This window comes from Sinocyclocheilus grahami, unplaced genomic scaffold, assembly GCF_001515645.1.
Source record: "Sinocyclocheilus grahami isolate Dianchi unplaced genomic scaffold, SAMN03320097.WGS_v1.1 scaffold813.1, whole genome shotgun sequence".
In the NCBI taxonomy this organism is placed as follows: Eukaryota; Metazoa; Chordata; class Actinopteri; order Cypriniformes; family Cyprinidae; genus Sinocyclocheilus; species Sinocyclocheilus grahami.
The window spans coordinates 9,146-34,611 of NW_015505992.1; the positions used below are offsets into that span (position 1 = coordinate 9,146).

The 25,466-nt window shown below is 39.2% G+C and overlaps 1 protein-coding gene across 1 annotated transcript in view; it reads left to right on the top strand.

Moving 5' to 3' along the window:
• Positions 1-1,522: 1,522 nt before the first annotated feature.
• LOC107562221 (tensin-1-like) overlaps positions 1,523-25,466 on the top strand; it is a 121,738-nt gene continuing 97,794 nt past the window's right edge. The window contains exon 1 of the mRNA XM_016246827.1: positions 1,523-1,799. Coding sequence (XP_016102313.1) covers positions 1,704-1,799 — 96 coding nt within the window. The 5' untranslated portion in view covers positions 1,523-1,703. The remainder of the gene's footprint in view (positions 1,800-25,466) is intronic.

The following is a 25,466-nucleotide window of genomic DNA, read 5'->3' on the forward strand; positions in this document are numbered from 1 at the left end:
CTGCGTTAGGCTAACCGAGACTTGTCATTTGCACTTATATATTGTTGCTCTTTTTTTAGCTTTGTCTACTTTTATTGTCCTCATTTGTAAGTCGCTTTGGATAAAAGCGTCTGCTAAATGACTAAATGTAAATGGATTCGATTGGCGATAGGGGTGATTGCCACAGTATTTATGCTGCCTTCAGGTGCTATCGGAAATTTCCTATTTCCCACTTATGAATTCGTGATTACGAGCTTGTCGTATTCAAGTGCTTTGATGTCGGAAAGAATAAAATGTAGCATCCCATTGGTTGACTATCTTAAACATTCACCGCACTACAAATGCAGTTTGATGACAATTCTGGAATTTCAGTCAAATACATGCTTATTTCACTGCTTATAAAACATACAATATGCTTTGAATGATCGTTCATATCTAGCCTATAAATATACTACTTTAGCGACAAGACAAATGGATGTAGTTGTTGTGAGAACAGCATTGACAGCAGCAACGGTTGTTCCCTTCACCATGTTTAAAGATTATGACCCGCCCAACTCGGAAACTCTGGTATCAAAATTATTTCCAAATTTCCCAGTAGTAAATACGACTTTAGAGGCGTTCATGTCTAATTTCCGATTAGGAAACTCATATTTACGATAATTCTGATAGCACGTGAAGGCAGCATTAAGCTGCCAGGTTGATTGAATCTTCGGCTCCCCACTCTCATGGCTTTCCCAGTTGTCAGACTTTCGACTTTGTAATGAGTGACTGCTAAAGTATCGGTAAACCAGACATTTGTTGTAACTTGTTGAATCAAGTGAACAATTACGTTTGTATGTTATGTTTGTTACGATCGGAGAGGGTACGTTTGTTAGTGAAGCGTGGCGACTCTGCAGTGGTGCGGTGCACCTGCAGTTGGATGAGCACTTGACACCAGAGAGCGCATTGCACAGAGCTCACACATGCATTTACACAGGCACACATATAGAGGTAAAAGAAAACACACACAAATGCTTTCCACAGAAATCCAGTTGCACACGGCACGTTGTTTATCTCCCCTTGTGCGTACAGCCTCGTGTGAGACTGCGTGCGTGCATCTGTGTGCATGTATGCGTGTGAGGCAGCTTGATGACATGCACTCATTATCTGCTTTGAATTTAGAGACTGAAATTCACTTTATTTCTGGCTTCCTCACTCACTCTCCCTCTTGTGTCCTTTCTCTCTTTTCCCCTTTCTTTCTATATCTTACCTAGCCTGCTTCCTCTTCTATTTACATCTCCTTTTTTAAGATTGTGATGGTTTGTTTATCCTTTTAATTACTGAAATGTTTTCTCCTTCAAAGCGTATTCCTCTCTCACACACATTCGGTTTCTTCTCCAACCTTTTTCTTCCTTTCTACCTCCTCCTCATCAAAAGCAACTTGCCTGTCTGCTATTTCTAGTTTTTCCTACTGCATGTTCCTCTCTCTCCCTCCCTCTCTCTGCTTTTTTCTCTCACACCCTCCCTCTTTCCTCCTCATCCTCCTTCGACAGACAGAATGCTGCAGCATCCACTGAGTAAGGTAACGTGTGTGCAAGCAAGAGTAGGTTAATTCTTGCTACTTGCTCTGTAGCTAAAGGGATCTTTCCTCCCGTCAGCTCTCTGCTATTGGATTTACCTGGAGAATAAGCACAGAATAGAAAGGGTGATTTTAAGGAAGCAAAAGTGTGATAGAAAAGGCAACCATGGCCAGGCTGAACTGGTGTCTGGCAGCAGTGATTAGCTGGGGGAAGTTCCTCTTCTCTTGTTTCTTTCCATTGAGAGCAGCTAGGAGAGATAAGGTAAGGCTGCATTTGTTTTTGACCTACTCTGCATGCACTGACTCGTTCAAATACATACACACAAACTGGGGTCACCTTTCACAGCTGATTGTAAGTGGTTCCAGACAACAGTCTGGTCATTCAGACATGCCCTATTTTTTCAGTCTTCCTTTACCTGTGGTGGGTTTTGAGCCTCTCAGTGCCTGATAAAAACTCTCTAAGCAAAGTCTACTTTGTGAAGTCTTGTCCTGTTTCAATGGGTGTCCAGAATGTTGTTCAAGAAACTGTCCTACTGTACACTGTGCATAGTCACTTTAATTTAACTCGTTTGAAAGATAGTGTTACTAGTGACAAGTGTTGAATCACATATACAGTTTTGCTTGTATGATAACAACACCTCACAGGTTCGATGTCCCCACTTCCTCACTTTTTTATGCTATTGCCAACATTTTAGACATAAAAAGGACACTACCGCAAGGGGTCCCATAGGTTTATGCTAAGTTAATGGCTGCCATTTTAAAGAAAATAATAATTCTGTGGGTACTTTGTGAATCCTTTGCACCAGATTGTTTTGTTTTGTTAGAGCAGTAGAGCTTTATGAACCAAACCCAGAACATGTTAGGAGAGTGCTTGGTGGTGCCTGCTTGCTTTGTAGCATGAGAATCACAGCCTGAAGGTAATGAGAGTGGTCAGATTAGGGGTCAAGTTTTCATTATTTTGCAAATGTTTTGCTCGTTTTCATTATCATGCCTCAGTGGTTTTGTCAGTGCTGATGTGCCTGCAGAAAAAAAAACCTTTGCCGCAGAACTACTGTTTTTTCTTGTACCACTCACCCCACCCCCACATTTCAATCTGTCCCAGTACACATTCTCATCCTTCAGATCCTGCCAAGACCATAACCCAGCACTATTCATCCAACTTCCCCATCAGCTATCACAGCAACACATCACCATATCTTGCTCTTTGTAGACACTTTCCCTTCATTCCTTACTGGAAACCCCTTCTTCAGCAACAATGCTGTGCTGACCAATACATAGATTTTGGTCATCAAACCACTGGCTATATCCTAACCATATTACCAGTTAATACTATGATACCTCCCTTACCCAACCAAAACTGAAGAGAAGCATTACATTACATTACAAAAGCATTAACAACTCAAATCTCCACAGTTCTTGAAATATATGCAAAGTGCATGATATGGATTAATAAAAAAGGCACCCCATAAACATTTTAAATTATGTGTCATCATAATTTCACAAATTACACTTGGAATAAAAATATATACAGAAGGGTTCAGACCACTGACAATCTGTGCAGGCCAGATCATCCAACCAATTTTGCCCTAAGAGCAAAGGATCCATAGGCATGTGAAAGGTGAAAGTGCACCTTTCAACCATTAGAAAGAGACGGCAAGGTCAGCAAGGAAGAAACTTGTTCTCAAAAAAAAAATAAAAATAAAAAATAAAACAATTTACACTGGCAAATGAGTTGTTTGGTGACATGATTGGTAAAGAGAACCTTATGTAATCTTTGAAGCATGGTTGTGATTCAGGGCCCAGGGAATTTTCCATCATACTACATTATTCTAAATGTCAAAACCTCAATCAAAGTGCTGCCATAGGTCATGCTTAACCCCACTAATACAACAGTTCATAATTCTGGACAAATGGGCATTTTTGCATCATTGCAGAATAACTTACTGGGGGAATTTTTTTTAAAAATAATAATAACTGTTTTTCATAGTATTGACTTAAAGAAATAGGTTGTCCAAAATCACCCTCATGTCATTACAAACCAGTATGATAGATTTTTTTTCTGTAGACCGCAACAAAAGAAATTCTAAAGACTTATATGCACTTACTGTGAATGGGTATTGGAGCTTCAAAAAGAACACAAACGCACCATAAACATATCTTAAATGTGGTCTGTTTTTTCTTTTGTGCTTTAGAAGTCATACAATACATTTCTGTAAAGAAAAGGCAGAAATTTCAGTCCTAGATGCATGCAGTGTTTCTGTGATGCTAGCACTGCATTGAGTGAAGCTAGAATATAGCCTTTCAAATCAATTCTTTTCACCCTAGGATTAATGTAAAACCAGTTCTGAAGTTGAAAGTATTTTTTAGTAGTGCATTCTGTCATAGAATGTGATAAATAACAAATTTGCATGTATAGAATGAGATTAAAGGACTAGTTCACCCAAAAAACGTACTCACCCTCAGGATATCTGATATATAGATGAGTTTGTTTCTTCATCTGAACAAATTAGTAGAAATCTCTTGCTCACCAATGGATCCTCCGGTAGTGAATGGGTGCCGTCAGAATGAGAGTCCAAACAGCTGATTAAAAACATCACAATAATTCGTAAGTTCATGTTTTGTGAAATTAAAAGTTGCATGTTTGTAAGAAAAAAATCCACCATTAAGACGTTTTTAACTTCAAATGCGTCCTCTACCATAATATTGGTTTCTCCAGTGAAAAAGTTGTCTCTTCTGAATCAGGAAAGAAGTGTGCACAAATCAAGCACCATTCAAAATAGTTCCAAACAAACATGTTGGTGAATTTTAGCGCGAGAGCACAACAGGGTATGGACTTTCGAGCTATTCATTTAAGCAAAGATGAGTAACTTTTATATATATATATATATATATATATATTGCAGTGTAAAGTGAAAAGAGGCTGCTTAGATGATTTTGAAACAATAGCGAAAAAACTGTAAAACTGGTACATATTATGCAATACATAGTAGAATATGTGAAACACACCTGTGAACAAGACAATTAATGTATAAACTTGCTCTTTGAAGACAAACTCTAAATACTCACAGAAAAACACTTATTGTTCAGAATAGGTTTTTAGTTATATGTGCTGATATTTGAAAATTTATCGTATAAATAACTTTAATAACTCCATCTTAAAAAATAGGAGAAAATGTGTATGTTATCACTTGAGATAATTACATTACAGTCAATGCATTTACCTAATCAGACAAGATAACCATTTCATTTGTGCGTCAGTTGTAAAGACTAGTAAGAAAAGGTGAAGAACCATGGGAGCATCAGCATCTGAATCTGTTCAATACATACACACAGTAAGTGTTACACTTTTCATGTTTTTGTAGCTGTACTTTTTATTTGGTAAAAACGTATTTGATTTTCAGAGACAGAATGGCTTTATTGTCATTTCAGAAATATGCAGCTTGTACATGGTGAAATGAAACAAAGTTCCTCCAAGATCATGATGCTACAGTACATAAAATCAACACAGGACTATGAGACTGAACTAGACTATACTGACTAAATTAGATTAAATAAACTAAATGAATGAAAAATAACTAAAATAAAAACTACAACTGATAATTAAACTAAGTAAGATTTAAATAAGAAAAGATTAGATAAGATTACACAGATAGTTAGGACTACAATACATGTATGTTTGCAAACCGCATGGTACAGTACAATACCACAGAACAATGTAAAGTACAAAAGAACATTGGAAAGTGGCACTAAAGTTGAATGTGAACGGACACATTTAGCAACAGAACAAAAGCAGCAGTTTGTTTACTATGTTGTGGCTGCAATTTTCAGAAGAAATGTGCAAAACTCGCAAGTGGAGAGGGGATAGTGATCAGTGAGTGTGAGGGCATTAACTTTGCAAAAATGCAAATGTAAAACGTGGCAAATGAATGTTGATGGAGCAAACTAATACACGTGTGAATATGTGCATAATATAGACAAAATATTAATAATTTATTTGTATCATGCACGGCAGAAGTGTGAATGTTTGCATATTTTATGCAAACAATGTGCTAAATAACCAAGCAATTTGGTCATTCACACTTTAAAATACATTTTAGCTTTTCTATTGTAAGTGTTTTTACTATGATAAGGCCCGCTAACACTGCATAGCCTATTTAGTAAATCTTACTGAAAATGGATGATTCAGCAGTTTATATTGTAAAATCTATGTCTAGGTTTTGTTTTGTGCAAATCAAATAACAAATGGATGTAAATAGTCCTTTTCCTGACATAAAAGTAGAACACAGAGCCGCTACAACGGATCGTCCTGCAGATCACCTTTAAAAGATTGTCCAGGTCTGGAGTCATCAAGCATGGCATCAGCATCGGCATCTTCATCTGACTTTATTTGGGTTAGGTTGATGTTTCTCTGCAGTTGTTGTACATTGTAAAAACACTGAATACCCATTCATGCAATGCAATGGGCACACAGTATACTATAGGCTATTATCCGCCAAAATGCAAATTCGTCACGCCACAACCTCTTACCCTAATGAGATTGGGAGGCATTAGTAAGTTTGATTTCATTTATTACTTTATTTACTAAATAAATATTTAAAATGTATTAAAATAACTATATTGTATGTATATTTTATATTTTATTTTAAGCTGAAAATATTATTACTTAAAATAAATAATAATAAAAATTTGTAAAAAATCTTAAAGTCGCTAGGGGGTGCCAGGCCCCTCTGGTCCTTTGTGTGTAGCTCCATGGAAGTGTGTTGTTTCCACTCAAAATGTCGTTTGTGTTGAATATAAGCATTTATGAAAGGGCCCTACTACATCCTAATGCAGACTCATGCTCCACTCTTCTAATTACACACATTAATTTATATTGAGCCAGGCTGGATATGACTCTGGTCTGACCTGCACTTCACCTCTCATTGCCTTTCTGCAAGATGAGCCCTTTAGTTAGAATGGGAATGCATGCCAAAGAACCACAGGCAGACAGGATTTGGCCAGTAGAGTAGAAATGTACACCTTGTGGGTGGTTAAAGATCTGTGTTTTTATACTGTGTTCAGATATTTGAAAGGGATCCATTAATATGACACTCTGAGCTCAACTACCATTAATTAAGGTCCCTTGAGAAATCCATTTAACCTCAGGTTGCTCAAGGGGGATTGTCCCTGTTGTAAGTGCACAGGATAATAAAAGCTCCCTTCCCCCAGCCCCCTTCCTTCAACCTCCAGTAGAGATCTGTCAGCCCATTCATCCCAGAACATATTTAATTAAGTCAAAGAGAAAGATAGAGTAGACTCCATCCAAGATGTACTGATCACTCTCACTGGGAAGGAGGTGGTTTGGTTTAAAGTGGGAGAGGGAGTTAAAAAGGGAGGGGGACAGAGATGCCTGTTAATCTTTTGACCCTGAAAATAAACTGTCCGTCCATTAAGATCTCTTTGAAAGCTCCCACTGCACATGTCTCCCAGTGGCCTGTTGCACAAATCTGGTTGAACAAACTGAGTTTCAGAGTAGGTTTAGAGTTGACAAAACCAAACAAATCCAACCTGGTTTAGATTGAGTTCAGCGGGCTCACAACGCTTGCTATAAACATTCTCTCAGGGTTTGATCCTGATTTCTTTTTAATTAACTGAATTTATTTAATTAATAATGTATATGTTCAACAAAGGGCTTAAAAGAAAACATTTAAGTCTAGTAATTTTCAAAGCTTTTTATATTCTAAAGCTTTTTATTTATATGTACATATTTAATTTAAACTAAATATTTAATATTTCTTCATGTTTAATGTAATTAAATGTTTAATATTAATTGTCAAATATACATTGCTTAGGTGTGATACAATAATGATATAATATAAATAATATATAGTTAATATAAAATAAATATAATAAATATTTGTCGGCAAAAGATGGGCAATTTTGTCTCTAACATTCTTTCACTGTGTGGACTACACTAATTTGGTGCATGAGATACAAGGGGAGTGACTTTTTTTGCATCAGATATATGTCACTTTGCCCACAGCTGATTGATTTTGGTTTGTGATCTCCCACCCAGAATAAAACCTGCTCCAGAGTAGGTTAGCTGTGTAGTGTAAGTTGCAATAGCAATGAACATTGCAAAAAAAAATCTATCCACCTTCTTGAGCCGAGTTTGTTCAAACAAAACTCAAAATGAACCGAGTAGCCATTAAAACTGATTTTATGCAACAGGCCTCAGGCATAATTCTTGTAGCTTTTCTGTGTTACTAGAGTTAAAACTGTTACTCTAGTTACTAGAGTTAAAACTGAACAAAATCTTGCTGCTCAAACTGTGTATAGAACCATTTTTAATATGTATTTGCTCATTTTCAATTTTGACTTTTACTTTCAATATGAGTATGTTTATTATTTAAAAAAATACTTTTCATACTTAAGTACAATGAATATCACATACTTCAAAACTGTTACTCAAGTAATATTCTAAACGGTTACTTTAACTTCTACCAAAGTCATTTTCTGGTAAGATATCTGTACTTTTACTTATGTTGGCTTTCAGGTACTTCATCAACCACTGCTTGAGAACATACACAAATTAATTATTCAGTGCAATTTGTGAACTGCTATCGTGTCTCAGAGTGGGTGATGATTTCACGTACCATTTCAAAATAACGAGGAATGACATGTTATAATAAAATGTAGTGGAGTAAAAAGTATAATATTATGCTTTGGAATGTAGTGAAGTAAAAGGATCCTAAAATAAAAATGTTCTGATAAAGTACAGATACGTAAAGTCCGTGTAAATCAATATTAAACATGTGTTCTGAGTTTTTCACACCACAGAAAAATGTGTACCCCCCCCCCCAGCCAAATTTGAATGATAAAAAAAAATAAAATTAGTTATGAAAATCTTGAAAAAATAAGCAGTATTATCTGCTCTCAAACGCTGGGGGCGTATCCGCTGTCTGCGCTAAAACCACACCCACTCGCGGGAAAGCTGCTGTCTCTCATCTGTCAAATACCTCTACAACCTGCATGGATGCTCCCTCTAGCTCCCTCTTGCAGAAACCGAGCTGTTTTGTAAATTATCGCAACCAGGTAATATACATTTACGTGATGAAGGCATAGCTAGCTAGCAAACGGTAGGCTGTAGTAACCAATGCCAGTAGAAGGCAAGCCTGCAACCTTTAGCCAAAAAAGCGTAACTGCTAATGCTAACACTTCCAGTTTGCCAGTATGTGGGAAAGGAGACCAGAGGCCATTTTTTTTAATGGATGTCAATGGAGGAGAGGCTTCACTACGTTGAATAAACAGCTTTTTAGAGGAAACAGCTTACCATTTAATGAATCGACAGCCTATCAGCTAATCTCCAACAAGTTTTACACTAAGCAATACTTTTGGATTGAACTATTTTTAGAGTTTACACCGAAAAAAAATGCTGCTTTATAAGACAACTCACTGACCTTTTGTACACAAAAAGTGTCTTAGAAAATTTAAATCAATATTGTTTTCTGTGAATGAGTGAGTAAGATGATTTTCACATAATTTTGAAGCAAAAACTCTAGACTTCAAGTACAGTTCTCAAAAGTCTTGTGATCAAATGTTCTGTATGTGTTTTATGGCCTTATTTCAGTGACTTTAAAATTTTAGTTTTTCACTAAGCACGCATAAACGTTGTTTTCTCAAAAACACAATCACGTACATACATGCTGCTCACATATTATTGTAGCCCAGTTTGTGCTGATTACAGTGTTATTAAACTTTAGACATTCAAATGTTTGTAAGCAACTGAAAAAAGCACAAATGTCAGGGCATGTCAAAACTTTTCCAGGCCCCAAAACACCCTCGACCCCAGAGGGTTAAGGCACACATGATCCAAGTTGACTATTACGCTTTCTCCAATAGTAAGTACTGTAAAACAGACCCTCTCATCTCCCTATAGTGAGACAATCTCTGGTAGTAACTAACGATTATGACAGTAACACGCGATTGAGCGGGCAAACCACTGATGCTAATACTCTCTAGATATTAGGTGTGTTTGACTTTAAGCAGCGCTGCGCAGACCGATCGGTGTACGACATCAAAGTAAAGCGAGGGTGATTCGAAAGCATAAGGAGCTGTCTGCTCTCAATAGCTCTCAGGGTACTTTAATTGTCATACAATCAGTGCCGGCCCGTCCAACAGGCGGTACAGGCGGTCGCCTAGGGCCCCACCTTAAGGGGAGGGCCCCGCAGCCGCGAAGGTTGACAATTAAATTTCAAGGTGTGTTTGACTCGAAGCGGTGCAGTGCAGACAGATCGTGTTTGACATCGAAGTACCGTGAGGGCAATATACTAATGGACAGCTCTGCATGCTTTCCTATTGCAGTACTTTGATGTCAAACACTTATCGATCTGCAGCACCCCTTTAAGTCAACACACATACAGATAACGCACCAGGGCTGTACAGTGCGTTTAAAACATTTAATGACGTTTTTGCTCTAATTTCATTTCATAACATCAGTCAAGTGTTTGACATAACATCGTTTCATATCACAGAATGAGGCAAAATCATTTGATAATATTCTATACAGTGACAAAGGCTGTGTCAATTAGCATTGCATTAAAAATATACATTATGCATATAAAAAATACCCATGATGGCTTGAAGAACAGAGATACACCATTTAGTCACAATCGTGTTTATTGTCTTCATTCTTCATCAGTTAAAACGTCCTATCTGTGTTTTATTCAGCTACTGCAGCGATAGCATTTGTCTTTGTCCATATTAGGGATTTCCTCCAATGTGATTTTTGTGAGTATTTAATTTTATGATTTTTTTCACTTCTGGTTTTACTGCATGAGGGCGCCCTCCAGCTACCAGTATGAATGAAACAGCTACAGCTACTCACTGCACCTTATTTTGGTCAAAAATAGGAAAAAATAATACTATATAATAAGTTTTTCTCTAGTGTAGAGGAGTTTTCTCTCTCTCTCTCTCTCTCTCAGTGGATGCATAAAATTTCCTGACAAAAATTAAGAAATTACTGTTAATGATTTTTAATCATAATCATTTATAATAAATCCTTAGACCTTTCTAAACAATTATAAACCTCCTGCATGTTAACAGGTCATGCTGCAGTTTTCTGTAAACTATATTAATAATAATCATTATCAATAATTATTACTTTGTTTAATGATGTATTTAGTTATAACTATAATCAGCATTATTAGTAGTCATATTGATATATAAAAATAACTTCTTTTTTTTGGGCCAAATTGTGCAGATCTACATACAGGCACAGCAAACTTAGTGTTATTTATCATTTCTGGCAAATAAAGAAAAAGTTTATCTGAAACCTTTTCTAGTTACAGTTCAGATTTTATGTGCAGATTTTGTTGGTTTATATTTTGGAATTGAAATGAAAGAATGATAGAGAGATTAAAGTGAAATTGTAGTAGAAATGGAATCCAAACGGTATCTTTATGGAGCCGAAAAAAATAGGATGTTCTGACTGCTATACATAATATTTATTACTTTAGTATTAGTTTTATAAATGCAATGATACCCACGATCACAGACAGACTTGTCATATGTTTAAATTGCTATGACAATTTTTACACTAGTGGGGCCTATTTTCGTAATCTTGCCTTGAGCCCCGCAACCCTACGGGCCGGCACTGCATACAATGACATGATTTCAGGATCGCCCAAAAAATCTTGAACACAAAAATGGTTAAAAACTATTTAACTGTCTAACTCCACAAATCAGTACTACATAGTTCAGTCTTTGTAATGTGTTTTCAGCAATACATTTCTAGCATTTATAATGTGAATTCTATGAATTGCCTTTACACTGACTTTAAATAATATACTTAAGTACAGTAATACAAAATTAAAACTTTGTTACTGTCCACCACTGGATCAAAGTGCAGGTTTAATTTAACTGACTCACTCACAGATCTGTTTGACGGTGAGCCAGTTCACAGTGCAGTAGAGGCACTGCCTTCTCGCACATTATTTTCTGCCATTATCTAGGAAATCCTGCCTCATATTCATGTCAAGCTATATGAAGAATAAAATTATTTAAAGGGCACCTATTATGCAAAATCCACTTTTATATGGTGCCACTGAGGACACATGAGAATGTCCTGTTTCATTCTCATAGGTGTTTCTTCTGCCGGAGTCTCTCCTTCATCTGTCAGACTCTGGTACATGTACGGATGAACACTGGTTCTCTCACTCTCAGTCATGTTGCTTCTACTGGCCGGTGTTTTTTTTGTTTTTTTGTAGGTATGCAAAGCAGAGATGTATGCGCCACACCCTCTTCTGCAGCTCATTTGTATTTAAAGTGATACACACCAAAACAGCTCTTTTTTTAGACATGCCCCAAAAAAGACATTTTCCACATGTTATAATAAATTATCTGTGGGGTATTTTAAGCTGAAACTTCACAGACACATTTAGGGAACACCCAAGACCAATATGTGCTGTTTGAAAATGTTTGTAATGTTTGAAAAGATACTGCCTTTTATTTATTTTTTATTTTATTATTATTATTTTTTATTTTTTTCATTTCAGGTTTTGGATATTTATAAACACTAAATCTTACAGAAAATAGATTCTGATACTGTTAAACATTACATTGTGTTGTTGTAAAGAATACTGTCCTTAACTGTTCTAATCTTCACTGTGAAGCAACAATTAGGCTTCTGTATTTGCACTGAATTGGAAATGATGATATTTTTTTAAAAATACATTGAATTACAAGGCTGTAGAGAACATTGCACTATTGCAGACTTATATATTGAGGTTTTAATTACATTATTTTAATATAGTCAGTAGTGAACTAAAGTGGGCCGGTCTAAGGCATGAAACTCCATGGCTGAGAATGAGTCCAACTCCGGCCCTGTGATGAAAGGTGCAGGTCTGAGTATTTCAGAAACTGCTGATCTATTGGGCACACACAACCAGTGTTGGGAAGGTTACTTTGGAAATGTAATAGGTCACAGATTACAAGTTACAAGTTAAGTACATTTCTAATATTTTCAACCGTTAATCATTTTCACATGTAAACCAGGCAGGGTTAAACTTACGATAAGTGCTCAACACTGATAACTCCCAGACTTTCGAAATCCTTCATCACTTGAATTAAGATTATAATATTTTCATTTTAAAGGAGACATTGGATGCAAAATATCTTCATTTGCATATAAATGTATCTTAGCAGTGTGTGGACACAACCACCCTACAATGATCAAAATTCACTCCTTTTTTTAATCCCCCAAAAACCTAAAGAGTCTCAATTATAAAGCCATTTTGATTTTGGAGTGAATACCAGCACTCTCTTCCACCTTTAATACCACGACTGAGGTGAGACCCTTGAGCAAGGCACCAAACCCCCAACTTTGTTGGTGTGTGTTTACAGTGTGTATGTTCACTGCTGTGTGTGTGCACTTGGATGGGTTAAATGCAGAGCACAAATTCTGAGTATGGGACACCATACTTAGCCATATGTCAATTCAATTCACTTTCACTAAATTTGTTTATGTCTGGCTGCACAAATCATTTTACTCCAGGCAGCTTTCTGAATGAGGGACAATTCAAGGCAGGTTTTGTTAAAAAGTTAAAACTCAAGGATGGATCAGTACCCATTGTTCATGATCCAGCTGCAGATTTCAGACTTACTTTAAAATCATTCTGAGGTTAAATACAAATTTAAAATCATAACAAGAAATAGTTTCATAGCTATGATACTGTTTTTGAAATCAAATATTTGCATATCTATGACAGGAAACACTGAAATCTAACAATGTCTTAGAAAAAAACAGTTTATCTTAAAAAAAATAAAGCATATACATAAACCCTATCGGATAAGCATGTTATAAACTTCTGAAACATTGGTGTTTCATATTTTAGAGCAGTCACTGCAACTTATGAAATAACTCAATTAAATCTGTATGTGGGAGTGTGTGTGGAAAAAAATCAGACGTAACCCTTTTTGTAATCCTTAACATTTTCACAAGTAACTGTAATTTAATTACACATTTTTCTTAGTAACTGTAACTGATTACAATTACTTTAATTAAATTACGTAATTCCGTTACATGTAACTAGTTACTCCCCAACACTGCGCACAACTATATATAGGGTTAACAGAGAATGGTCACAGAACTCTTGTCAGCTAAGAAAAGGAAACTGAGGCTACAATTCACTCTGCTTACCAAAATTGGAAAATAGAAGATTGGAAAAAGGTTACCTGGTCTCATGAGTCTTGGCGTAAACAACATGAAAACATGTATCCATCCTATCTTGTATCAATGATTCATGCTGCTGCAATAGTTTTGGGGATATTTTCTTGGCACATTGTCTGCCCCTTATTACCAGTTGAGCATAATTTAAACACCACAGCCTACCTGAATATTGTTGCTGACTATGTCCATCCCTTTATGTCCACAAGTGTACCCATCTTTTTGTGTTGCTATCAAGTGAATATAGACCAAAATCTCTAAGAAATATTTACAGCACCTTGTTGAATCTATGCCACAAAGAATTAAGGCAGTTCTGAAGGTAAAAGGGGGTCCTACCCGGTACTAGCAAGGCGTACCTAATAAAGTGGCAGTGAGTAAACACACTTATTATATCAGCCCTTCTCAAAGTCCGGACTCCAGTCCGGATCTGGACCGGGAGGGAATTCGATCCGGACCCGCCTCCACTTTTCGTATTTCAAGTGCATACGTATCACTCAGACCTCCGTGGCACACACACGCAGACACACACACACAAACGGGGCGCACATACCAGTGTTTCAGTGTTTACCGACTTTTTTTTGTAAGACAGAGTGCATAGCAACTAGCAACATTTTGGATAAAACCCAGTTTCGCCGCGCGAGTGCAAGGTTTTTCTCGACCAGGAGAGTTAGCAGCACATTCAGCACTTTATAAGGCTAAAAAGATGGCGCCGCTGTGTTTGGCTTGCCGTCTGTCGCTCTGTATGCTATGGACTTTGCTTAGTTTTCTCTGTTTCTTGGTGATCGAGACATGGTCAGCAACCTTCGTCTATGATCGGCAAGTACTGTTAGAAATCGGAAACTCAGTAATCAACATGGACAACAACTTAAGGAGTGATTTTCATTCACACTCCTCACCGTTCCAGATGAGTATCCCTGATCACCTGTGCCGGCGGCCCATTGTTTTTCTACGAAAGAAACGCCGCAGGAGACATGGTAAACGAGGTGGTGTTGCTAGCAGACTAAAAGCTAGATTGGATATTCCCGATTGCCGCTACCGCCGCCATTGGATTCGGCCTATCGCCTCTAGCTCTTTTGATGTGCCTATTCTGTGCCCTCTTCCCCGGGTTTGTCGGAGTGGAGTGCATCCACAACTTTTGCACCAGCTGAACAGGTTACTTCAAACAGTGAGTGATCCACTGCCGCTTAGGATGGCTTTACTCAACGTGCGGTCTGTGGTAAACAAGACCTTTATTTTACATGACTTTTTTATCTCACGGAAACTGGATTTCACGTTCATGACAGAAACCTGGACCAAAGTGGGGGACTTTAGTCCCTTCTCTGAACTTGTTCCGCAAAACTGTTCATTTTTTAGCTTTAGAATTATTTTAGCTTAGAAATGTTATATAAAATTATAAGCCTGTTTATTAAAAACAAGTTTTGTAATAACAATTATTTCAGACCTTTTGAAGTTGATGAGAATTCAGATTCAGACCTTTGAATGTAAACTTTGAGAACCCCTGGTCTAGACCGTAGAGCAGTGGCAGGCCTGGACCATGGAGCAACCATGAAGGTTTAGGGAACCAGGTTGGAGCCAAAGACTTGGGTGGAGTCGGCAGAGCAGGAAGCCAGGGCAGACCCGAAGACCACCAGGGCAGAACAGGCAGAACTGAGGATCCCCATCGTGGAGCAGATGACCACCAGGGTGGAGCCGATGGAGCAGGCAACCAGAAAGGAGCAGTTGACCCCCACAAACTCTCTGCCTGTAATACTATGGCCATTGTGGCCATTCAAGGATATTCTGCCTGTCATGTTATGGCTATGGAGGCTGCTCATGAACTCTCTGCCTGTTCTGTCATGGCCAGGTGGTCTGCCCATGTCTCTGCTCCGTCATGGTCAACTGCCCTGATATCCAGAATTGTACAGACTTGACTTGATCATACTTGGCTTGACAAAGAAACATGAAATGAACTAGAACTTGAACCTGAACATAAAACATGACACTCACCAACAGCGGTTACAGGAAACAAAGCTATACGAGAGAAAATGTCAATATGAGTGACTTGATCATACTTGGCTTGACAAAGAAACATGAAATGAACTAGAACTTGAACCTGAACATAAAACATGACACTCACCAACAGCGGTTACAGGAAACAAAGCTATACGAGAGAAAATGTCAATATGAGGGCTATATATATCAAACAAAATGGGTCACATGGCACATCCAACGAATGAGAAACAAGACACATGACTAAAACAATCAAACACAACCAAGCAGTACTGTGCAGATCGATCATTGTATGACATCTAAATACATCGAGAGCGAATCGAAAGTATAAGGAGCACCTGCTCTCGTCATACAACGATCGGTCTGCACAGCGCCTCTTCAAGTCGAACACACCTATTGACTAAGAGAGCACATGGCAAGACCACGAGGGAAAAGGGAACACATGACAATGATGAGAATAAAAGACAAGAAACCTAAACCCAAAACCCAACATTACATCAGCAAAAGTGTAAGTTTTAAGTAAGATCAGTGCTGGAACTATTGGTTGTTTGGAACTATTGGCTGCTCCGTGACGCGTTATTTCCACATTCCTCAGTTCCTATGGAAGTCTATGGGAGTGTCGCAACTCTGTTTTTCAACGGCTCTGGGTATGCTAAAGCATTAAGATTCCCCTTCACTGGAAGTAAGGAGACTGCAAACAAAGAAGCGTGATTTGATACTCCACAGAGCATGTTTCCACTGCTCCAGAGTTCAGTGGACACTTCCACTTTCCAGTACTACTACTTACAGTTGAACATGGAATATCTAGCAGGGATTTCATGAACTTACTTATTGTAAAGGTGGCATTCTAACACAGTCCCATGCTTGAATTCACTGAGCTGTTCAAAATTACCTATTTTTTTTCACAAATGTTTGTAAAAGCAAACTGCATGGCTGGTGCTTAATTTTATGCATCTGTGGCAATGGCTCTGATTGAAACACCTGAATTCAGTAATTAAGAGGTTTGTCTCAGTACTTTTGTCTATATTTACCTTTTTCCTGAGTAACCAATGAGTATGCCCATGATGGATTTTAACTTCCGTTTATATGCTGTTATTCTGGCTCTAGGAACCAATGTTCAAATGGGGACAGACTAAAGACAGACTAAACAGAAACTTGTTGAATACGGCTGAAAATAAAAAAGAGCACAGCTGTACTGTTGTTGGCTGCCACAAGAACAGCAATAAACTGAAGGAAATCCTGAAAAGTACTTGTTTCGAGCACCACCAAATCTGAAAAGAATGTCTGTATATGCTGCCATCTTGCATTCTATGCCAAAGACTGACAAGAAGAAAAAAATGAGTGTAGCGTCTGGACCAGGCACGTCTGTATATGCTGCCATCTTGCATTCTATGCCAAAGACTGACAAGAAGAAAAAAATGAGTGTAGAGTCTGGACCAGGCACAGGCACAGTACGAATGGACTTTTCTACTAATTAATTCATAGGAAAACCTTTCTTTGAATGAACAGCTTGCAAGTATCAAACTTAGTCTTATTAATTGATACATTAGGTATCAGTTGCACCTTTTTACCAAGGTGTGTTTGAACTAAGAATCTGACGTTTCCCTCAGGTGTAGATCTGCTGAATATGCAAATGGTTCCATAAGTTCATTCCTTATTTCTTCTTTACTGTTTAAGCTTGAACCCTTTCCTATACCAACTGTATGTATATGTGTGTGTATGTTAGACCAGTTTAAGTGTTTATGTGTATGTTAGACCAGTTCAAGTGTTTATGTAGTATGTTAGACTAGTTTAAGTGTTTATGTAGTTAATAAAACCTTACTTGTATCACACTTGACGTTGTTCATTGTTTGCTCATAACTGGAGTCACGTAATCATGCAGATTTATGCTACAAGCTTTTGCAGAATTGTACAGTAAGAAAGTTATTTCCCTTAACCAGGAAATTAACGTTCTTAGAATTGACAAGACAGTTGACCCTGAGAGGTCAAGTAAATATCTACAGCAGATCTAAATATTCATAATTAATTATAACTAGTTATGATTAATTATTCATATTTCCTCATGAGCTGATTCGTTACATGAGTATGGCTTCCAGTGCTTAAGCTAAACACAACGCTCCTCTGACCGTCAATGGTGTGACTGTGGAGAGGGTGAGCAGCACCAAGTTCCTGGGTGTGCACATCACAGAGGATCTCTGCTGGACTGACAACACCGCAGCACTGGCCAAGAAAGCACAGCAGCATCTCTACTTCCTCCGCAAACTAAGAAGAGCCAGAGCCCCGGCCCACATCATGTGCACCTTCTACAGAGGCACCATTGAGAGCATTCTTACGAGCTGCATCATTGTGTGGTATGGTGCCTGCAACGCGTCCTGCCGCAAGTCACTTCAACGCATAGTGAGAGGAGCTGAGAAGATTGGTGCCTCTCTCCCCTCCCTCCAGGACATTTACAACACCCGTCTCACCCGAAAAGCCCTCTGCATTGCAGGTGATCCCACCCACCCGGCACACAGCTTCTTTAGTCTGCTGCCATCATGGAGGACTCCATGCGGAGTCTCCAGGCCCATAAACGTTCTTAGAATTGACAAGACAGTTGACCCTGAGAGGTCAAGTAAATATCTACAGCAGATCTAAATATTCATAATTAATTATAACTAGTTATGATTAATTATTCATATTTCCTCATGAGCTGATTCGTTACATGAGTATGGCTTCCAGTGCTTAAGCTAAACACAACGCTCCTCTGACCGTCAATGGTGTGACTGTGGAGAGGGTGAGCAGCACCAAGTTCCTGGGTGTGCACATCACAGAGGATCTCTGCTGGACTGACAACACCGCAGCACTGGCCAAGAAAGCACAGCAGCATCTCTACTTCCTCCGCAAACTAAGAAGAGCCAGAGCCCCGGCCCACATCATGTGCACCTTCTACAGAGGCACCATTGAGAGCATTCTTACGAGCTGCATCATTGTGTGGTATGGTGCCTGCAACGCGTCCTGCCGCAAGTCACTTCAACGCATAGTGAGAGGAGCTGAGAAGATTGGTGCCTCTCTGCCCTCCCTCCAGGACATTTACAACACCCGTCTCACCCGAAAAGCCCTCTGCATTGCAGGTGATCCCACCCACCCGGCACACAGCTTCTTTAGTCTGCTGCCATCATGGAGGACTCCATGCGGAGTCTCCAGGCCCATAAGGCTGTCAGGAAGCTGAACTCCCTCCCGAACTTGCCCCCCCCCCCTCTTTTGCCCCACGCACCACTGAACTGACCCTCTGACGGACTCTCCCACTCCCCCCTCCCAAATACATACAACAGTCTTTATGATTATGACTGCATACACAAAGCATGAAGCATTTGGCAAAAACCAAAAGCAAATAATAGGGACCGTAGAACATAAAGGATTGTATCTAAATAATGCATAACTACTGATTCAAAATGACGGCAAAACTCAATACTCTCCTTGAAGAGTGTTTGCACAAAAGAAAGATCATAGAGAGCTTCAAAAAGTCAACATCCTTTAATGAGCTGTAATTTCTAAAACTTTAATCACAGACATCAATGCTAAAATGTGAAGACCAACACTACAATGTGGAAAGATGTTTGGAGCACCAATATGAACTTTAACATCTGCCATAGCAATCACCTGACATTAAGTTTTATCAAACCACTGTGGACAGTTTTGTAGAGAAGCGTGAGAAGCATGTTCCCTTCCTCAACATGTCTGTAATAATGGGCAGATGTTCTGACAGACATCATTCCACTAGAGACAATTCAGAAGTTAGATTTGGCATTTTTAAGACCTGGGACAGTCTTGCGCACTTACTTCTGGTTGCGTGCACACACTCTCAAAAGTGACCAAGACCGCTAGTGTGGATATTTGGGCAAACCTTTTGTCTCTGGTAGCAGACTAATAGATTGACTTAAATATAATGTCTGTGATCAATCCTGCTCCTGGAAAACTAATATCCTGCAGAGTTTAGCTTCACACTTTCTTGCATGTGTCTAATGATCCTGGAGACATTGATTGATTAGCTGGTTCAAATGTGTTTTTAACTCTGCAAGATAGTGGCCCTCCAGGAGCAGGACTGGACACCCTGTTATAGTCAGCATTAGGAAAATGCTTAGGGAAAAATACAGAAGACACAAATTAGATAAGAGTTATATAAAAGAGTAAAAAGGAAGGCTCAACCTCACGCCATAAAGAGAGCACCTGAGGAGGAAGGAGGCGGCTTTGGAGGAGCACACATACTTTGTAGAGGGCAGGAAACCAGAGGAGATGATGGATGGAGGAGCCAGGATCAGGAAGAGCCAGATGTGGACCAGAGTCCAGGCAGGAAGGAGGCCCATAGCAGATTTGATGGAGGGAGAAGCCATGGTGGAGGATAGGCTGACGACACCAGGGGGCCGACTGGAGCAGATGGAGAAGGAGCCCAGGGCAGAGACAGAGAGCTGAAGAGCCAGGGTGACATCATGGATCCGGAGGGCCAAGGCGAAGTTGATGGCTCATGAAACTGAGGCGGAAATGGGGACCCAGAAGATCACGGCAGAGCCAGAGTGACTGAGGACAAAGGTGGAACTGGAGGGAAGGAGGAGCCAGACAGAGCCAGAGGAATGGAGGGACAAGGCGAAGCCAGGGCAGTGTAATCCCGTAGTGGAGGATGGTCAATGGCAGAGCTGAAGGGATGAGGGAGCCCAGTGGGATGACGGGCCATGGTAGAGACGAGGAAGCATGGAGCCAAGGCAGAGCCAATGGATCAGAGAGCCGAGGTGGAATCCAGGACTCAGAGGCTGGAGGCGGAGACAGGGGATCCACAAGCATATGCAGAGCTGGTTAATTGAACTGGGTGGCTGGGAGGGAACTCAGGAGACGCAGGAGATTCAGGGCTGGACGGAACTAGCGAAACCACAGAAGATTCAGAGCTGAGCATAACCAGAAATACCACAGGAGATTCAGGGCTAGACGGAACCAGCGGAATGACAGAAGATTCAGGGATGTATGGAACATACAGGAAATTATCCTTTTCAAAAACATGTCAAATTATAGCAGAGGGCAGTTGCAGCTCACCTCTGTTCCCCAACAACTTTATCTGGTCTCCAAACCATGTTTTGTCACAAAATTACACGCTAGAACTGGAACGGGAATAATGCGAAACAACATGTGAAACAGGAGTTGTTCATATGAATATGGACGTCGGGAAGAAATTACCACTGCAAGCTGTTTGCGATATGATCTGTTCAAAAATGTTGCTCCATTTCTTGTGTCCACGCTTTTCTTAAACCCATGTTGCTGCTGCTGTTTTTCTTCTGGTGACCTCAACCCATGCCTTGCTCTCTCATTGGCTGCAGCTCGTCACGTCACCTGACACCACAGGATGTTGAGTAAGCCAACAGGTCCAGATATTTAGCATGCTAGATATTTGTTTGGCGTCTGCGAGGCGTCAGGGAGCATCTTTGATGCATAGTTGAGTAGTTTACACATAAAGATTGCCGAACACTGATCACCCGCTAATTTGCCCCTGATCATATCCCGACCTGATGGCGAGCTTGTTGACTTGCAAATCAGACTTAAATTGGGCTTAAAATCATGTATTGTGAACTTGGCATCAGGAAGGATTGGCATAAGAAGGACTTGGCATCAGGATGGGGGAGGGGCATAAGAAGGAAATAAAAACAAAAGGGTATAGAATCGCCGCAGTGTTTATATATACTTTGGGGCCATTATTCTGTCACACTCAGTGCTCAATAATAAGTGCAGGATGACAAATCAGAATCCACAACAGTACTTTAATAATAAATCCACAAGAAAACTCAGGAGAACACAGGAAACAACATTGCACAAACATGTAGACATAAACAATAACTGGCCAAGACTGAACAGAACAGTGAGTATAAATAAAGAGAATAATGAATGAAAGACATCTTATAATGAGTAACCATAGAAACAAATCAGGACTGATAAGAAACTAGGGCAACCGAACAAAACAGGGCAGGAGAACAGGAACAGACAGAAACACAACAAAAAGTCCATAACCGTGACAATAAGAGATAATTATCATTTTAAAAGGAATTACCGTCAAGGTTTCTGCTCTAAACGTTACTGCTCCAACATATATAGTCAACAAAAGGTAGTCTTTCATATGTTTGACATGAAAATAGCAAAAAAAACTAAATAAACAGCTGCCAACATCACTTAAAGAGCCAAGCATGAATGGCCAAAATTCAGCCCAATCAGTCAGACCCTGTTTACACCTGGTATTAAGTTCTATTTCTATCAAGTGGACAGTGCTAAATACAAGTGTTAACAGGATCCAAAACATTTTGTGATCCAGGCACTGAAACCAATTAAATTTATAGTTGAGGTCAGCCTTCAGCTGAGACACCTGTGTCATCCTGGGGAATGATGATTTCCCAAGCAGAGTAGCTTAATTATCCACACCTGCACTGCATCTATTTTAACACTCCACAAAGAACACATCACTGAGCACTGTCTCCAGGCAAACTATCGTGTCTGTCTGTGTCCTTTTAGGTTCAGACTGACCACACATTTTGGAAATCTACCTCTTCTAGCTTACCTATCTTGGAAAATGACATCCTCCCTCACTCTACCAGACTTCTACCCATGATGACCTCAACTACACCTCAAGCACATCCTTCTGCTCATTCTATCCTTGCCTAAATCTTTAACAAAGTCCCCTCTACAGTAACTTTGCACTGCTACACTGTCTGTGTCTTGTCTCTCTGCTACACTGGTGGAGAATGTGGGCAGATTGTCAAGCCAGACACATTTCCCTTCATGATTGTTTTGTTTGTGGTTATACTCGCAGGTGGAAGCCATTCCCCTCCTGCCCTGGTCAACAAAGTAATACAATGGCTGACAGACATTGTGCGGCACAGTGTTGAGGCATTTGGGAACAGAAGCCACAGTGCACACATCACATCCAATTTCTTGTCAGACAGTGCATTCATTCTTGACAAAACTCACAGGATAATGACAGGGTAGCATACCTCAACATCGTCATGAGAGAGAGGTGGAACCAGTGTGATTGGGTGGATAATATAGCTCCATTTCTTTTTGGAGTGGCACAGTGTACTGTTAACACAGCAGACAGCAAAGGACAATAATGTGCTGAAGAAAGAGATCCTAAGATGTTGGTCTTGTCCCTTCTCTGTGTAGTTCAGAGATTTTTTTCACTTTATCCACGTGGATAAACCTTGTTAGTTCTCAAGTTTCCTCTGATTAAATAGTTCTCAAGTTTCCTCGGATTAAATACCCAGGTCGACACACCAGAGGGGACCCATAGGCAGAGGGCTGGGCTTTTGAACATCAAACAGATCAACCCATACCCACACGGAAGACTCTGATGCATGACTGTTCAGTTGCATAATTCACACTGACAAAGCATCAAAATCAGTGACAGGGCATATTTAGTTTCTGGACTCATAAAGTGGCATTAACCTGGTGCAATTCACTGTCTCCCACACAGCACCATTCAGCAAATACCAGGGTCCTGTTTCAATAAGGAGGTTCAACCAACTCTGAGTTAAAACTTTAACTCTGAGTTGACTTACTCTGAGATGGGAAACTCTGGGTGCTTCTCAATTCTTATTTGTGCATCCTTGTTTCCTTTCCTTGCTTCCTTTCCTCGTGTCTTAGCTCCACCCTCTTCATGCGAGGTAAGAATGCAAGGAAAAGACGGGCGGACGGAGGAGTTGAATCAAGTGAAATGATATACCCTCGCTCCCTTTAGCGTCACTTCAAAGCATCATCAGCTGCACTAAAGGGATCTGCCCTTATGTTGTTAAAGTTTGTTATTTAAGACATTCATAATAAATATTAATAAAGCAAGATGCCCTGTTTGAAATATATTACATGCATGGTTTATTTAAACTGCAAAGGTAAAATATAAATTACAATTATTACAACAGATGTGAAGGGGGAGGAGAATGTATACATGCATCAGGTTTTTTGATGAAAAACACTTCCGCAAAGGATACACCTGTGTATCCTCGCTCATAGCTCCTCAGGAAGCCTCCTCACGGTGCAATTAGATAATTGAGATGTCCTACAAGATGGCTGAGCTCGATTGGTTTCCGGGTCATAGGATGGAAGACAGAGAAGCAAGGAAACGAGGAGGGATTTTGAGAAGCACCCTTTGAGTTTTCGGTTTCAGAACAGGCTGAATTGAGTTAGTTCAATCATTTCTGAGTAGGTTGACTCTGAGTTTAGCGTGTGCTATGAAAAGCCATAATCAATGGAGAAAAAATATTATGATTCACCATGGCAACAGCACCCAACAAAAAGACGTCTGCATACTTCAGAGTCAATACAAGTTTAATTCTTATCACTATTATAATATCACAGGTGAAAATTGGCAGAACGGTAGGTTATTGAACTAATAGGCTATTCATTATCATGGTATTCCACAGGCAAAAAACTAAAAACTAAAATAATTTAAGTGCATTTTTCTTATTTTACAAATAATATGCCAATAGGGTAAGAAAAATACGGCAGCAGCTATTTACACTAAGTGGAATTAGCATACTTTCTTAGTGATAAATCCTATTTAGAGTAGGCTAAGTGCAAATAGCTCTTGATGCTCTTTACACTTAGCGAAAATAGTGCTATATTCCATTTACCATGTAAAAGTAGCAGTTCTTTGCAATAAGTGTAAATAATAATTAGATTTATACTTTATACTGGCAGATACATACTATTTGCACCTCAGTATTGTTGTACATTAACAGGATGCAAAAATGACAGAGTGTAAATGATTATATTGATTAAAATGATACTTTCTTAGTGATAAATCCTATTTAGAGTAGGCTAAGTGCAAATAGCTCTTGATGCCCTTTACACTTAGTGAAAATAGTGCTATATTCCATTTACCATGTAAAAGTAGCAGTTCTTTGCAATAAGTGTAAATAATAATTCGATTTATACTTTATTCTGGCAGATACATACTATTTGCACCTCAGTATTGTTATGCATTAACAGGATGCAAAAATGACAGTGTAAATGATTATATTTATTAAAATTATAAATACTTTTATTTTTATTAAACACTCGACAGGCACTTTACTTCCACTTTTAGAACGTTTTCTTCATTTTTATTGAAAATAAATTCTAATGAGATATGTGATGGGAGAGCTCGGCAAAAGCCAGACTCGAACCCGGTCAGTCGCGTCACAAGCTAATACTCCGCACCAAACACGTACTGCCTACACCACTGAAACCGCTATTTACTCGCGTCGTATTCAGAGGCAGTTCTATCCAAATTTGGAATCATATCACACCAAACAATTTTGGGTGAAATGCGCAATTTGTCCTGTAAACTATGCATATAAAAAAAGAAAAACATCACCAGCAGCTAAATTCAAATCTGCGTTCGCTGGCTGGCACAGAGCCAGAGACATTCACGTTTTTAAAGCACTGCGCATTATAACCAATCCCATATTATTATGTTGAGTTTCTGAATACAAAGACCAATCAGAGGCGTTCAGATGAGTCACCGCTGAGACACGCTGTTTCGTCACTGCGCACGCTGGCTGACTGAAATCTCTGGCTAATTATCTCATCAGAAACAACAAAGGGAAGATGTACAAATGTAAGTAAGATATTCATTTTACAGTGTAAACAGCTTTAGAGATTATTAGGGGAGTTTTTGAGAGTGCTTGAATTCGCTGGACTGAAGTGAAAATGTTCTTTGATAGTGTAAACGTTCTTTGCTCTCTTTTTGTA